At 33.8% G+C, this 18,075-nt stretch overlaps 3 protein-coding genes across 7 annotated transcripts; 1 reads left to right on the forward strand and 2 right to left on the reverse strand.

Moving 5' to 3' along the window:
* Positions 1–2,148: 2,148 nt before the first annotated feature.
* On the reverse strand, positions 2,149–2,721 carry LOC139854340 (uncharacterized). The gene has a single exon (XM_071843648.1). The coding sequence runs from the start codon at positions 2,719–2,721 to the stop codon at positions 2,149–2,151; it is 573 nt and encodes a 190-aa protein (XP_071699749.1).
* Positions 2,722–5,116: 2,395 nt separating this feature from the next.
* Positions 5,117–7,432, forward strand: LOC139886228 (uncharacterized). Of its 5 annotated transcripts, none has more exons than XM_071869973.1 (9): positions 5,117–5,222; positions 5,765–5,883; positions 6,004–6,168; positions 6,247–6,369; positions 6,458–6,559; positions 6,649–6,750; positions 6,842–6,919; positions 7,026–7,198; positions 7,297–7,432. In XM_071869973.1, exons 1-9 carry the CDS (start codon positions 5,188–5,190, stop codon positions 7,342–7,344), a joined length of 945 nt encoding a protein of 314 aa, XP_071726074.1. In that variant the 5' UTR covers positions 5,117–5,187; the 3' UTR covers positions 7,345–7,432. The 5 variants fall into 5 exon arrangements, with proteins under 5 accessions (XP_071726074.1, XP_071726077.1, XP_071726076.1 ...); XM_071869976.1 differs by having other exon boundaries at positions 7,029–7,198; XM_071869975.1 differs by having other exon boundaries at positions 6,652–6,750.
* A 2,719-nt stretch (positions 7,433–10,151) lies between these two features.
* Positions 10,152–13,269, reverse strand: LOC139886229 (F-box protein At2g23160-like). Its single transcript, XM_071869978.1, has 2 exons — positions 13,112–13,269; positions 10,152–12,503 (listed from the first exon to the last, which is right to left on the reverse strand). The coding sequence occupies exons 1-2, from the start codon at positions 13,122–13,124 to the stop codon at positions 11,227–11,229; spliced, it is 1,290 nt and encodes a 429-aa protein (XP_071726079.1). The 5' UTR covers positions 13,125–13,269; the 3' UTR covers positions 10,152–11,226.
* Between the last annotated feature and the right edge of the window lie 4,806 nt (positions 13,270–18,075).

Consider the following 18,075-nt stretch of genomic DNA (forward strand, 5'->3'; position numbering starts at 1 on the left):
ATTCGAAATCAATTTGATGTTTTGAGTTAAATTAAGGATCCAGATAGTTTCTAGGAGGGATTGTTATTGAAACATCTTTCATGTTATGATCGTGGTCTAAAACACTTTAAAATTCGAGTTTAATGTTTGAGTTCATGGCGTGTTTTTCTTCCCATCTCAGATCTTTTTATTTTATTTTTATTCTGTTTAAATTGATTTATTCAACCACTAATTGTTTCTGTTTCAAAAACCAAGTCTTAATCGAACGTATATATTATTTTTATGAGTTTAGTGAATGTCCAGTCGACTTGTTTTGATGAAGAAGAAAGGATAACAGAAATACGGGGTATATTTAAATCAGTTAGGTTTAATTCTAGAAAAACAAAACTGGAAGGATGGTTAAGGGGGTTAGCGGGTAAACGTGAGGTCGCGGGTTCGAGTCCGGTTGGAAAAGCCTTTAAGGTAGTAATCATTTTTGTTATTGTTATTGTTATTGTTATTGTTATTGTTATTGTTATTGTTATTGTTATTGCTATTGCTATTGCTATTGCTAATATTACATATGTATTATTATTATAATTATGATCATTATTATTATTATTATCATTATTATGAACATAATACAATTTATCATTATAAATATTATTATTAGTATCATTTTATAAATTGTTAGTATTATTATTGTTATTATCAACAAAAGTATTAGTAATAAATTCATTATTGACAATATCATTATTATTATTAGTATTATCATTATTAATAAAGTTGTTATTATTATTATTAGTAACTTATTATTATTATTATTATCAAAACTATCATTTTTAACAAATAAATATTAGTTTCATAAAAGATACTTATTACATATACTATAATTAAAATAATATCTCATATAACTATATATCAAACAGGCTAACATTTAAAATACTTATACAATATTTGATTTTTAATATAATACTAAACATATGTGTATGTGTGTGTATATATATATATATATATATATATATATATATATATATATATATATATATATATATATATTAATAAAACTAAAAGTATAGATATTAATTATTGTAATGATATATATATAAAATAAATATATATAATATATAAGTTAAGATGTGATACATAAATAAAAAAAAATATGTTTTTATTGAAGTTTAGAATAAATCCTAATAACTACAAATGTATATAAATATTACGTAACTAATAAATGAAATTATGTGATTTCTAGTATACGTTTTAATATATAAATGACTGATATATGTTCGTGAATCCGAGGCCAACCCTGCATTGTTCAGTATCGTCGAATGAATATTTTTACTACAAAATATTGTATCGTGAGTTTCATTTGCTTCCTTTTTAAATGCTTTTGCAATATATATTTTTGGGACTGAGAATACATGCGCTGCTTTTATAAATGTTTTACGAAATAGACACAAGTAATCGAAACTACATTCTATGGTTGGATTATCAAATCGAATATCACCCTTTTTAGTCTGGTAATCTAAGAATTAGGGAACAGAAACCCTAATTGACGTGAATCCTAAAGATAGATCTATTGAGCCTAACAAACCCCATCCGGGTTACGGATGCTTTAGTACTTCGATTTTATCATATCCGATGAGAGTCCCGGAATGATGGGGATATTCTAGACGCGTTTTGTTAATGTCGATTATCAGGTGTTCACCATATGAATGATTTTTAATTCGCGGGTTACGCGTATTATTTTGTACACGGGTTACGTGTGCGGTTATAATTGAAATCTTGTGGTCTATTAAAATTATGGAAATGATTATTATGATAAACCTATGAACTCACCAACCTTTTGGTTGACACTTTTAAGCATGTTTATTCTCAGGTATGAAAGAAATCTTCCGTTGTGCATTTGCTCATTTTAAAGATATTACTTGGAGTCATTCATGGCATATTTCAAAAGATGTTGCATTCAAGTCGTTGAGTTCAATAAAGATTATTATTAAATAAATGACAGAATAAGTAATTTATAGTTTGAATATTATGAAATGGTATACATGCCTGTCAACTTTCGATGAAATGAAAGTTTGTCTTTTAAAAATGAATGCAATGTTTATAAAATGTATCATATAGAGGTCCGAACCTCGCAATGTAATCAATTGATATGAATCGTTTATAATCGATATGAACGGGTCGTTAAAAACTGTGCTCCACCGATTCCACTAATTTCTTACAAATAGGACAAAGAACCGAATCAAGATCAATGCCACGTTTATCTAGTTCGATCCTCACCGGTAATCTTAATTGATTTGCCCTCCATATGAAAATTTCCACCTTTAGGGGTAAAGCTTTGTTTCTAAGAGTAGAAGAATTCGTAGTGGAGGTTATAGTCGAAGATAAAATCAATGAGGATAGTCCCTTAGTTCTGAAGACACCGTCCGATTCAAGCGTGTATTTCCATTTATCCTGAGAATAATTATTGAGTTGAACAGAGGATACGATGGAGGTAATATTCTGCAGCTCGTCAATTGATCGACCCCTGAAGGGCCCGACCCATTGCCATTTGAAAATCTTCCTGTTATCTTGAATATCAACTCTATCGGCAACTGATACATTTTTGTCTTCTTCCAATTCAAATAACTTGGCAAATTTATTTTTTAAAGTGTATTCTCCCACCCACCGATCATGCCAAAAACTAACATTGAGCCCGTTTCCAATATCCTTGACGAAAGAAGAAGAGAAATCAATTCCTTTTGCGTCAATAGCCATCCTTGCTTTGATAATGTTGCACCAAGTTGAAGAACCGTGACAAATCCTGTCATTGTTAGTACAATCCAAACCCCCACCTGCCCCATATATGCTTGAAATAACCTTGACCCAAAGGTAGTTTTGATTCGATTTGAACCGCCACCACAATTTGCCCAAAAGAGCTAAATTTTTAGCCACCAAAGACCCGATGTTTAACCCGCCCGAATCATATGGAAGTATGACTTTATCCCATTTAACCCAAAAAAAAAATTTCCCTCACCCGACCCGCCTCAAAAGAAATTGTACCTCAAAGATTCGAGAAGCTTTAGAACACTTGCAGGAGCACGGAAGATGGAGAAAAAGTAAAGAGGTAAACTATTTAACACCGATTTCACGAGAGTTAGTCGACCACCAAAAGAAACCGATTTGGATTTCCAATCCGATAGCTTTTTTTTAAACTTATCAACCACCGGTTGCCACAAACTAGCCTTTTTCATATTAACACCAAGGGGAATACCTAATATTTAAGCGGAAATGATCCAGGAGTGCATTTAAACCTTGTTGCCATATGATTAAGTTCGTCATTACCAACCCCGACACCAAACAAGTTACTTTTTTGAAAATTTACTTTGAGGCCCGAGAGTTTTTCAAAACACTTAAGAAGTTTCATAATAGTGCTCAAGTTACAAGAGTTTCATTCCCCAAAGATGATCATGTCATCGGCATATTGTAAATGAGACACTATCACCCTATCACGACTCACTTCTATACCTTTGATTTCCCCAATACTTTATGTTTTTTATTTTAAAATTCATAATTAACAATTAAACCTAGGTATCTAATATTAGGATAATTTTTTTTAGACCTCAATATATATTGAGCTCTGTGCGATCGACACGTCTTACACGCTCTAATATCCGATAAACACAATCGTGATTGTCCTGTGTCAAGTCATTTCATAGTCAATTCACAAAAAGTTGGTTTAATTTAGAAAAATGGATCGATGCAGTTAACTATTGCCTTTTTACATTCCGTTTTTGTAATTTGGGCTTTATTGATACGTTACATAGGGCTTGTTTACTTACACCTTAATTGGCTGAGGTGAATACCTAACTTATTCGGTCATTCAAATGGGTTGTTTACTTTTACAGCTTAAATTAATAGATGCCTTTATGGAAAGCTTTTTATTAAGTTAAAAAAGGGCACTTGTCCCCATCTTGCTCCAACTTAATCCAACTGGTGCCAAGATTACCCTCTCCTTTCTTCTCGTTTCATATCTATATCCAAATCAAAATTCCCAAAATATCTCACACCATCATCATATTTTCTCCCCGTGAACATTATTACAGCATCGTCGCCGCACCGGCAGGTCAGACACTATTACTACCGATGTCGCAAGATAGAAATTAATAGAGGAAATAGAGATTTAAGCTTTTTCTTGTAGTCTTGTTTATATCTCCGGCGAGCACCCTGTATGTATCTCCGGCGACCACCACTTAAATAGTTGAATGTTTTTGTTTCTTTGTAAAAGCAAAACCCACGAACCTGTTGTTATTAGAGATGATATATCATCACGGTTGTTAGGCCAAGGATTGCTCAGATGGACACCCAATATCTATTGTTACATTTGAACTTCAATTGTTAGTTTTTTTTTTTTTTTTTATGATACAACTAGTTGAATGATGGGAAATTATTTTAGAAGAAATAGAACATAAAGAAAAATGTGTAGTAGGTAAGCTTCTTAATTGTTACTGAGTAGTACTTTCAAGATAATTGAGATATTTTACTAAGGGGTAAAATGGTATTTTGCTTTTATTGAGACAATTTATTAAGCGTGAAAGTAAACACATATTTTTATTATCATCTTATTGTATAATGCTTATCATTATTCATATAGTCATATATTACACATACCGATAGATATACACACTGTTGCAAAACACCCCGTCTCGAGCCGTCTCGACGCCCGTCTCGACGGTTCGGTGACTAGTCCGTCCCGTCTCGAAAAAAACCGTCTAATATGACAGTCAACGGTCAAAATTTGGGTCAAAGTTGAAAAAAATTGGGTCAAAGTCGGTCAAAATTTAGAAAAGCCTGAAAATCGGTAAAATCGCTAAAATATATCGTATTTTAGTTTTAATTTTTTGTATTAAATTAACGATGATAGCAATTATGGGTACAAATTAATTAATTAAAGTTTTTAGCTAAAAAATATGTATACATATATGCATTTTTATACTTATATATTTAAAAGTCAACTTTGGTCAACGTCCGTCTCGACCCCCGTCTCGACCCCGTCTCGAACGTTTCTACCTTTTTAGGACCCGACCGTCTCGACCCCGTCTCACGTCTTTTGCAAACTTGGATATACATATGCATACCGTTGCAAGTAAAACACTTCATACTACATTTTTTCAGAAATAAAAATTTGTAGGGTTATTCTTAGAGTTCACAAATCATCAGAAATAAAAATTTCAAGTTCACAAAATGTCCAATCTTAGAGTTAATCTCGATTGTGCTCGGTAAGTTCTTGCTTTTACGATCTTGTATATAATTTAATAATTCTAGGGTTATTCGATTGTGTATATAATTCAGTAATGCTAGTAATTTCTTGTTAATGTTACGTTTTCTTGTTAATCGATTGGGTATATAATTTAGAATTTTCACATATGCTAATTATAGTGTATGTCGTGTTAATCTTGTACGATTTCTTTTTAATTTTACGATTTCTAGGGTTTATGTTTTATGATTTCCAGTCTTAAAGAAATTAATTTTGCTTCGTTTTATTTTCTTATAAATTGTTATGTGATACCTTGTGATTATTAAAAATGTATTTAAAGAACATTAAACTTATTGCTCTATACAATGTTTAGTTTGAATATTACTGTAGTTATTAGCTTAATCTTGTATATTTATTTCATATAAGTTAATCATGTATAGGCCTGGGTAAATCTTTGTAGAATTGTATTATATGTTTGTATAGAATAAAGATATACAAAGACTGATTTCTAGGGTTTATTTCATCAAGAGATTTATTATGCTTCGTTTTGATTGTGTTTTACAGTGGTGGCTCTGGCTCTACAACTGATACAGCTGACTACTTCAATTCGGATGAGCCGATTATACTTCCAAGAAAAAAACGAACAAAAAGAAGTCTAGATCCTGGCGCAAATCCGGTTGCTGGTGTGTTACTTGTATTAATATTTATAGTAGAAACAGAAGAAGAACTAGTAGATTAGATCTTTTTGTAGAATCTTGTTATTATATCTAGCATTATTTAAATCTAATTTGTTTTTGAAGCAGGTGCTCAAGATGTTGCTGCAAGTGCTCAGAATGCTGAAAATACTAATTCATCTGCTGCTGCAGGTGGCCAAAATACCCATAATGAAAACCTGAGCCAAGTTTCTGAAGCCGGTTCACAAAATGCAAGATGTCGGTTGATATATTTCCGAAAAAAAAGAAGAACAGGTATAGGTAGATTAGATCTCTTAGTTAAATCTTGTTATTATGTTTTATTAATTAAATCAATTTTTTTTTTTGAAGCAGTTGCTCGGGATGCTATGCACGCAAATCATGCTGCTGAAGGTGCTGTTGGTGGTGTTGCACACAATGCTAATCTGAATGAAGTTGTCGAAGCTGGTCCTGAAAATACACATTCATCTGCTGCTGGTGTGTTATTAATACTCATATAGTAGAAAAAGATTTAGTTAAACTTGTTAATTATGTTTTCTTAATTAAATTAAATTTGTTTTTGAAGCAGTTTCTCGGGATGCTATTCCCGTTGGTGGTCTTGCACACAATGCTAATCTGAATGAAGTTGTCGAAGCTGGTCCCGAAAGTACACGTTCATCTGTTGCTGGTGTGTTATTAATACTCATATAGTAGAAAAGGATTTAGTTAAATCTTGTTAATTATGTTTTCTTAATTAAATTAAATTTGTTTTTGAAGCAGTTTCTCGGGATGCTATTCCCATTGGTGGTCTTGCACACAATGCTAATCTGAATGAAGTTGTCGAAGCTGGTCCCGAAAGCACACATTCATCTGCTGCTGGTGTGTTATTAATACTCATATAGTAGAAAATGATTCAGTTAAATCTTGTTGTTATGTTTTCTTAATTAAATCCAATTTGTTTTTGAAGCAGTTTCTCGGGATGCTATTCCCGTTGGTGGCCTTGCACACAATGCTAATCTGAATGAAGTTGTCGAAGGTGGTCCCGAAAGTACACATTTGTCTGCTGCTGTGTTATTAATACGCATATAGTAGAAAAAGAATTAGTTAAATCTTGTTATTATGTTGCGTTAATTAAACCCAACTTCTTGTTGTAGTAGATGCTCGGGATGCTATTCACGCAAATGTTGCTGCTGAAGGTGCCGTTGGTGGTGTTGCACACAATGTTAATCTGAATGAATTGGTAGTAGCTATACCTCGTAGGGCCTTCCGAAATATGTCTAGAAGATTACAGTACATCACCAATCATGTTGTTCATATACAAAATGAGGTAATTCAATTTAATGATGTATATTGATTGATTGATATTTATATTTAGATTCATATATATTTTTTCATTCTTTGTAATTGTTTTATTTTTCCTGACAGGTTCACTTTTTGAAGGAAGTTTTTGATAGTTTCATACCCAAGAACTAACGTTTGTGGTGTATCTTTTGACATTTGAAATGTAAATGAGAACCATTGAAATGTAAAGGAGTAATTCAGCCATACCTTCTTGTCATAGATGTATATGTAAACATTGAATTGTTTTTTTTTTTTTTTTTTTTTTTTTTTTGGTTTTTTTTTATCCCGAATAATCAACTGATATATAAAACTTGAGGACACAAAGCAACACCAAGCTCAAACAAACCGAGGCCCAAAAAAAAACCTAAGACGCCCAAATTAATCAAACCTAAGACCAACAAAAACAAGAGTTATTTCGTTGTCCAGAAGCTATTTTATCTATTCTCGAGTTGCCTGAGATCGGTTTTTTTTTTGGGGGAGACAATCACTCCAGCCGAAGATCTAATGGATTGGGTGGGAAGCATCTCTCGAAAATGGTGGCCTAGAAATCGGGAGTTTACGAGCTTTTAACAACGCTCTTCTTTTAAAATGGATATGGCGCTTAAAGGTGATGCCTAACTCGATTTGGGTAACAGTCATCAAAGCCATTCATGGCGAAGAGGCTGGATTGGATGGTTTGAACATCACATACAAGGGAGTTTGGTCCAATATTGTTCATACCTTCCATAAGCTAATTCATCAAGGTTATATCCCTCTTGACATTTTAGGTGCAAAAATTGGTAATGGTCGTAATATACGCTTTTGGCATGACAGTTGGTTCGATGATGGTGCTCTAAAGGATAAATTCCGGCGTCTCTATCACTTAGAATCGAATAAAGAATGTTATCTTGCAGATAGATTGGAGAATAATAATTAGTCCTGATCTTGGAATCGAGTGACCATCGGTGACAGGTGATCGATGTCGAAGGGTCGACCAAAAATAGCCTAATTACTCTAACTTAGCTAGGGTAAGCAGGATTCGTTCCACGGGAAGTTATGGTTAACAAGCAAGCAATTTCCAGATTGAGTTGTTGGTTTAACTAAAGACTACTTAGATTAATCACTACTTAAAACTTAAACTTAAACTAGTGTGCAGTTGAAAAGATTGAAATGTAAACAATGAGAGTAAAGCCTTTATCCTTTCACAATCTCAATTTGACATGTATTCATTCAAACAAGCATTATGTTTATCAATCGTTGATCAAATCTCATAGACAAGATTTCTTGAGTTCATTACTTCTATTATTTTGGGATTAAACTATGCAATCTAAACAAGGTGTCTTTATCCCTAATCTAATGAACTCTAAGTTGGATCAAGAACACACCGTTAAATCACAATAATTTAACTTGCAATAACAAAACATAGAACTTGCATTAATCAGCAATCAACTTGATTCACAATATCATAATTCAAAAGTATTAAACATCACAAATCACATAATCTTGAATGAAATCATACATGTTTTAATTGTTCATGGAAAGGATAAAGTTTAGAAGACTAGCCAAGCATGTTGGTGATGATAATCATTGAGTTTCTTGAAGATTGCATGATGAACACACCTTAATCTTGACTTGAATCCTTGAATAATGATGATTGGATGGTGTTTTGATGTGTTTGGGAGTGTTTTCTGCTGCCAAAACTGATGGAAAAAAGGTTCGTTTCGTAACCCTAGAGCTCCCTTTAAATAGGGGTTAGAAAACTTGGCCACAAAGCTAATTTTCGTATTTCCTGACACCAGTTTTTCTGGCCTGGCGTATTTTACGACGGATATGGCGTATTTTACACCAATGTAAAATCTCCTAGGCGTATTTTTACGCCTGAAATAGACCTCCTGTTCTGCGTAGACCTGAGACATGGCGTATTTTACCCTAAAATGGCGTATTTTACGCCAATGCAAATTTCCTGATCACTCTTTAAGCTCTCAAATCTTGTCCATAATCCACTTTAAACTGCTGTTTTGTACCATATTTTGCGCCAACATCTTTCTTACCTGTAAAACATAAAACCACATCAAAGTATCTTCTTTTTCACTCACACATAGTTAATTTTGCGTATTTAAACATAAAATGATCGTGACAAATAAGGAACGATCAACAGGAACATGGTCGTGGTTCAGGAATTAATTTCAAAGATTGGGCAGGTAAGTCTATCACAAGATATGGACTCGTGGCAATGGACGATTGGAACCGACTTGAACTTCTCTGTCGCTAGTAGCCGGAATCACATAGACGATTTCATACTGTCATCGACCGAGCCGGCTACAAGATGGTATAGTTGCTTCCCACGAAAAAATAAATGTTCTTTTATGGAGGATATCAAGAGACCGTTTACCAACGAGGCAAAACTTATCTAGAATATGTGTGGAGATAGATCATATTTTATGTGCAATGTGTGGTGGGTGTATAGAGTCGAACAATCATGTATTTTTTAAGTGTGCAATCATGTTTTTGAAATCTTGCGTTTGTTTACGCTATAATCGCGAACGTAATATATCTGCTGCAACGTGCGGGCATACATCGCTCGTTTGGAACCAATTCCCATAATTTCATCATACGTCACATCCACAGTCTAAGCAAAAGATTACAAATTTTAGATTAATTTGCACAAGGAGCATCATACTTGGTATATTAAACTAGCTTGAAAAGTAGTGGTAAAATGGATGGGTCATGCAATCGGGTCACGGGTCAAAATGATCAATTTTTCTACCGGGTCATCCCAAAACCATGTTGTCTACAAAATATATATAACGTGTTCTTTTATCAGAATTTTGTTACTGCATTAATACTACGATTCACCCTTTCAAATTTTTACCTCTACTATTTTGACAGATTAAAGGTCAAGAATGAGTACCTTGTGATGCCAAAAAATCGCTGTTTGAAAAAAAAAAAACTGTTAGTAGTTCCATGACCAACATCATCATAATGCCATAACACCGCCTAAAAATTAGTTAAAAGATGTCGAAAACTAGAAATCTTGAGAGGTACAATAAAAACTAACCTCGGAGGGAGAAATCTTTGAGCTTTTTTTCCCGACAATTGTCATATAAATTGGTGGAAACGTTAGTTTTTTGCAAACTTGCAGCCAGTGAATAAGCACAACTGAAGGCTCGCAAGTTTGTTGCGAAGCTTTGATCTTGCAATTTTTGTTTAAAAAGCAAGTAGTCGGCATCGAACACCCTCATTTGCCACGCACGCACGCGCTTTCAGAAGGAAACCCGAATCACATTGTAGGAACCCGATCCTTAAACCATCCCGAGGGGCAAGCAGACCGGGTTTAATTCCTGAATGGATCCTGGAGAAACAACCCCTAGGGTCAATCTGGAGTTCCATCTTTCAGGCAGATTGATTAATAGGATGGGTAGAGCGAGGCTTAAACCCATGACATAAACCCAAGCCTCACACACAAGGTATAGGGTATGGGTATTCATTTCACTAGAAACTTAAGTTAAAAATAAGGGTCAATCTGTATGTAGGATACCCGACTTGTATACAAGACATTTTCTACACTATAATTCATTAATGTCATCTTTGATGATTCTGAAATTGAGCTTTCCATTCTAGATTGATCTTATGCAAGGTATATCTCAAGTTTAGACTAAAAGTCAGTTTAAGAAAAGTAAGTCAAACTGATGAATAAAGATTTTCAATCTAAGCTTAAAACGCTGAATTCATACACGAATTGAATCGTACTGCCGTCATATGTAATTGTTAATTAAATATTTGTGCTTGAAACAACTAAAACTATATAAAATCCAAAATGGAAGTAAGAACCGAGGCCGAATCATAGGAAAATTCCCGGCAATATTGTGGAGAAGCAAACACATTTAAAGGGAAAATGTATTTATCTTACAATATAATAAATTAGATACTACGTACATGTTTATCATTCATGATAAATAAAGTAAAATTTACTCTATAATTTATTTGTGTAATATACGAGTAGTTTTCTACTTTAGTAGAGAAGAGAAGCAGTGATCATCTGTTGTTGATTGAACGGCGAAGGATCGAAGAAAACGTAGGTTGATATAGTCGAATATTTGTAGTTGTAGCTAGATAACCCTGATAAATAAAGTTGGCTTCATGCAAAACGCCCTGTTTTAAGCGGTAAATAAACAAGCGTCTCCGACAAGTAGTGTCTGTTATTAATAAGTCGCCTGCATCCTTGTTCCAGTATCCTATAACTTTTATAAACGTATTATGACGAAGAGGAGGTTTTCTATCAAATCGGCAATGGAGGACCCAACATTTTGTTTCATGATTCAGTAGCCACACCTCTATGCAGGACGTGTGTCTCGTGCTGATATCATCATATACAAGTCCAACTTGACCATCTAGATCAACCAAATGCTCCCTACCCATACGAATAAGTGTATTACGAGGATCTATCAACCCAAATTCCTCTTTTGTCAGGTCAAAACATACTACTTTACCTACTGCATTAGACGGCCAATATTCAAGTAAAATACTAACCAACCAGTGCAAACATCCATTAGCAAATACAGCTTCACCACTTATGGGATACGCTGGAAGTGCGGGTATCTTCCGCCATGATGATGATGATGATGATGAGTTGGCGGTGCCACCCAATACAACATCATGTACCACGGTGCATAAATCCTCCTTCACTACATCATCATCATCGTGATCGTACGACCTAATCTTGTCTTGATTTCGAAGCACAACACACACCATTTTGTAAGTATTGGTAGAATCATCATAACCAAGCCCACATGCCTCGCGTTCTTGAAATGCTGATGATGTACATGACCAAATTTTGATGGGTGGTAGCTTATAACATTTTCTCTTTAAAGGATTAATCACAAGTAAAACGGTGGATCTGTCGTCGACGTTGTTGTCTTGTGATGAAAATATCAGACCCTTGCAGGAACCTAGAATTATGTCTTCTAGAATAAATCTAGGACCCCAGTCTTTACAGCCAAATTCCATATACGGTGGTGGATTCTTTGTTGCGATCACCACCTCTTCATGAGTTGTTGCAGATTTTTCTCCTTCATTAGTTACCAACATAGTGAGTGATGAAGATGCATACGGATATAGATCTAACTGGAACATCATGAGCATCGTGGGATCAACTTTCATAGCTCCTCGTTTGGCATTATGCATGGTTTCAAAGTACGTATCATTAATATACTTGCACCATACCTTGCTTACACATTGAAAACGAGCCAAAGATTTTATAGGCATTCTAGACAGGATGTTGTATACGATGTCAACCGGTAACTCATCACTACCTGTAATTGTCATCGATATAGCACGAGTTGGGTTTTTTTGTTTTTTATGATGATGATAAAAAGAAAACCCCCCTGCAATGCAATGCAATGCAATGCAATGCAATGCAATACGTCAGAATTTAGAATTGGTTTTATTTTGAACAACCGAAAAAAAAATCACGAATCTATTGAATTGAATACAAGGGTGGTGATCAAAGTAGAGGTGTTGCTTAAGACGCATCACAGACACACACACTAGGCTGGCTACTGTTGCAGCAACACCATGGTGGTCGTACATATACATACTTCTTTCACCACCATATCTTTTTTTTTTTTTTTTTTTTTTTTTGAAAATTATATAAAGAAAAAAGCAAGATATAATATGATCAGAAAAAAAAAAGGGCAAGATATAATATGTAAGTGTGTGTATTTCGAAAGAGATTAATACTAGATTGCTTTCTCCATTAATTAACTAATATGAGCTAGCTCCTAGCTAGCTAACCTTGGCGTTTTGGATACCCGAGAATTCACATCACATCACATAACGTTTCACAATTATTATTTAGTATGATGATAAAGACACAAACTTTAAACACAAAAACATACTTATATATATATAAATTTCGTACCTGAAGTTTCCATCTTTTTGAGAGGGTTGCGGATATCAGTATTCTCCAGGGGATTGTGATTGTGGCAAGATTTTGCCTCTTTTACTTTTCTTCTTCTTCTTTTGTAAACGTTGTTGCAACAACGGACGATAGCGGTGTCAGGTACGATGGGGTTTGCTTGTTCCATGTGGTGGTAAAGAAATCTGTGCCCATCAATCAATCAAATGAAAGAAACACTAACAACTTTACCAACAACCAATTATTAAAACCAGTTAGAAAAATTTTGGGTGACTGTGATGTTTCATAAACACAAAGTCAATTTACAAAATCAAAACATATCAAATCAAATCAAATCAAATCTTCAGAATATATTGAAATCCTCATATTATAATCACCAATCAAAATAAATAGAGTGACTATGATGTTACACTTGCAATCAATCGAGTGTAGTAAACTTCTTCAGTCCCCTGCGAATCAAGCCCTGCTACTTGTGAATCGTTCTAGGTTTCAGAATCGAGAGGTGTAACTAATTATTGATTCTCACTAAATAATAATGAGGGCTGAAGATGTTGGTACCAATTGGGGTTCTGCTTAACGTCGGAGTCCTAATATTTGGTGATTACGGATTGAATTGGGTTTTAATAAGCGATTTCTAATTCTAATTCGGTTTTTGCCTTCTATTACCAAATTCCAAATATATATATTTTTGATTTTGAGCCAATTTCATATTTCACCCTTGGTAAACTTATAAATTACATAATTCACCACTATTTTTATTTCCAAATATATTTTTGATCGATCTACCACTATTTAATGCCATCTTCCTAAAATATCCTCAAATAAATTTTAACATAAAATTTATGTAAAACATCATTTAAGGGTATTTTAATAAACTTATGTGGATATATCAAAAATAGATTTGTAAATATCACTACTATTTTGGTACGGTTCAGTTTCGGTTTTGATTAAATTCAGTTTTGGTTCGGTTATCGGTTTTACATTTAAAGTAAAAAAAACGCGGAAATTAAACTAAATAAATCTAAAAATCGAAAACGAAATCGATGAACACCCTAATTATTATTTATTAATGTATGAATTTGGTTGGAGTAATTGGGTCGTAAAATTGTTACAAAGTCTTTACTTTTCTGTAAACGGGTGTAAGATAAAAATGAAAGGAATGCTATTTTGAGCGGGCTCGATAATTTAGGATTAAGTTGTGGAGTGAATGAATTGTTACTGGGCTAGTCAAGTTTAAGGGTTCTGTTGGGCTTAAATGGTTACGAGCTTACTAATATTTGACTATCTTGAAACAACTTTTTTATATCATTGGACCGTAGGTTTATTGACCTTTTACTTTCGGTGTATTTGACATCTTGAAACAACTTATTTATATCATTCGACCATAGTTTTATTGGCCTTCTGGTATATTCGACTCAAAAGTTACTTTTTAATACAAAATTTGACTACTTTTTGGAATACTTTTTTGTAGATATTAATACTTTCGGTATTATCGATATCTTACTTTTTGGTATACCTTTGTACTTCTCGGCGTTACCATACTATTTCGATGTACATTCCTATTTTTTGGTATCACCGAAAAGCTTTGCTTTTTATCTGTGTAAAAGATATTACTTTTTAGTATAGTACCGTAAACTCTATTGTGATCATATTTGAGAAATATTGTGCGCTTGAAAATTGTTGACTAAGGCTGACAGCAAGCGAGACAATTATTTATATTATCTATCTATATATCTATTTATCTTCTTTTATATATATATATATATCCATCTATCATAACATCATATAAAAGTAAGACAAAATTACCAAAATCGTCCATATGTTTGGTCATTTTAAGGCAAATAGTCCCTCTCATTGGATTAAATTTAGTCCTTAAATTGCATTTTTTATCCCCAAAATAGTCCTCGCGTTAACGTCTATTAAAACTCGCCGTTAAACTAAGGCTTGTGCTAGTCACGTGACATTTTGATTACCCAATCTATTTCTAATAAAAAAATCCTCAAAATCCCATTTGAAATTCGATCCAAAACCCTAATCAGTTCGTCGTGTTTCCACAACCAAAAATCCCCAAAATCAACCTTCGATCCAATGAATGTGTATTGTGTTTATGGTAGTTTGTCCATTATTCGTACGTCTTCGACAGCAAAGAATCCAGACCGAAGATTCTATTGCTGTGCTAGAAAGGTTAGTTTGTTCATTGAATGCTACAGACCAAAGATTCTATTGACATGTTAACTAATATACTACAGGAAGGAAAAAGTTGCGGTTTCATTGGATGAGTGGATCCTCCGGTTGAAGATATATTACAAGAAAAGGATGTTGAATTACTAAGATGGAAGAAATTTGTTTTTGTTAGCTGATTGAATTTTTTTTTTTTTTTTTTTTTTTTTTTTTTTTTTTTTTTTTTTGGTATTTCAATTAGATTGTAGTTCATTTGTAATGTGATAGTTTGATCCGTAATGTAACTCAAGATTATCTTGCAACTCAATAAGAATCCATTTGTTTTTGTTACTGTATTTTGTGCAGACCATGTGTATGCATTTTCACTGTTTTTTTGTTCTTCAAAAGTGAATCAAAAGTGACTAAACATGTGATAGTGTACGTATTTTATGCAGATCGTGTGTATGTATTTTGTGCAGACCAATTGTATGTATTTTGTGCTAACCAAAAGTGACCACTGATTTATTGAACTAGTATTGCTTTGCTACACTGTTGTGCAGACCATTTTGTGCAGTTTTGAGTAACTTCAATTCTTGAGTCACATTTTTTGTAGTTTTGAGTCAAAACAAAAGGGACACCATTGTGCAGACCAGACCATTCAATACAAAAGTGACAAAAAAATGTGGTCAAAACAGAAGTAGTATTCAACATTAAAGAAACTACATTCCAAAAGTGGTATTCAACGGCGTCATCATCAACAACAACAGCAGCTGCTGCTGCTGCTGCTGCTGCTGCTGCTACTGCTACCGCTACCGCTGCTGCTACCGCTGCTGCTACCGCTACTGCTACCGCTACTGCTACCACTACCACTACCACTACTACTACTACTACTACTACTACTACTACTACTACTACTACTACTGGAGACCGTCAGACCGACTTACAAGAGAACTTCTGAACAAAAAGCTCCAGAGAAGCCTTAGGAAGGAACTTGTCTGGAAAACTTATACCCGCCCACTTTCCTTCGAAATTTGAATTTGGTTTTAGACAGGAGACCATAATAATTATAAAGAGCTAAGGACAAGAACCATTTGAACCAATGTGTTTATGAATTGAAGAACTAGTTGTATCAAGTATGATCGCAAAAACGATGTAAATTAAAGAAATAAAGATCTTAAATAAAATGATCTATGAGACCGTAAACAATTTTTTTTTTATTTTATTATTATTATTATTTTTTTTTTATAGAAAAAGAGACCGTAAGCATTAAAATTCATGTTATCAGGCTTTTCTTCAGGGCCCGTCACGTCTAATTTGGTGCCCTTGACGAGTGATGAAAAATTACCCCTCATAAAAAGATACTAGCTTAATCTATTACTACCTAAATATTGACACCCTGTGTCATAAATCAGGCTAATTAATTCCTGCTCTTTATACCTACAATTCCAATTCCATACTAATAATTCCTACCTTTCCAATTTTAATACGTTTAATAAATTAATATATATATATATATATATATATATATATATATATATATATATATATATATATATATATATATATATATATATATATATATATATATATATATATATATATATATAAATTCATTCAATTGTTACATAAAAAGGCAATATTTAGGTAGTACTCCGTAATACATTTTAAAATGATAAATTTATTTAATTAAATCCTTTTAACCCGCTACTGGCCACAATTGTATCTCTCCACCGTTTCTTCTCCCTATTTGAGTTTAATTCCAGATTCATGGTGGACGGGTATGCAATTGCATCTCCTGCATGAACCCTACCTTCCCCCTAATTCAATCGTCCATCTCCCTTCATCCCAGATCTGTATCCGGTAACCCTAATTTTCCCAACGTGAGCCCTATTCAATTCCTATACTACAGTCAATTTTAATTCAAGATTTGGTTTGCTAAAAAATTGGTCGGTTACTCTGTTTCATATTACTCCAATTCAATATCTGAATTGAATGTGGATGTTGTAGACCCCTTCGTTTATCCAATTGAATATCTTAATTCAATTCGTCTGTTGAACAGCCCATTGGTTTCCTGCATTACCAGTTAGATGTTTGGGATGGGTATAAATTGCAAGGTCAGTCAGTGTTGTATACAATATCACCTGCAACCACTGTTGTAAACGGCGTCCGTTGCAACCGTTGCGACGCCCGTTGCGGCGTTTTGGTGAATAAACTGTTTCGACCCCGTCCCACTTTCTTATAAGCCGGTCAACGGTCAAAAGTCGGGTCAAATGCAGGAAAAATTGGGTCAACGCCGGTCAAAAGTCAGAAATTCGGTTAAAATCGGTCATAAGTCGGTCAAATCAATCAAAATTGACTTAGTTTAGTATTCTATTTTGTATTATATTAACACTAATAGCAATTATAGGTACAAACTTGTCTACGAAGGTTTTTTAGCTCTAAAATATGTGTAAATATATATCTATATATATAAAATTCAACATTAGTCAACATCCGTTTCGACCCCGTCTCGGCCCCTTTTTTCCGTTGCGACGTTTTGAGGTCATTACCGTTTCGGCCCCGTCTCGCGTCTTTTTCAACCTTGCCTGCAACAGAATATTAAATTAATAATATTACAATGGCACATGCTAAAGAAACCTCCGCCGGCAGTGTTGAGAGAAATGCATACGCCTTTCTTAGGCAGCTCGAAATTGGCAAGGAAGCTGAGGTGAAACTCATGATATGTAGAAGTTGGGATACGTATACCGCGTACGGCACGTATCTGAGCACAGACTTCATCGCTTCAGATGAACAGGTCTACAAATTTA

Source organism: Rutidosis leptorrhynchoides, chromosome 1 (assembly GCF_046630445.1).
Source record: "Rutidosis leptorrhynchoides isolate AG116_Rl617_1_P2 chromosome 1, CSIRO_AGI_Rlap_v1, whole genome shotgun sequence".
Taxonomy (NCBI): domain Eukaryota; kingdom Viridiplantae; phylum Streptophyta; class Magnoliopsida; order Asterales; family Asteraceae; genus Rutidosis; species Rutidosis leptorrhynchoides.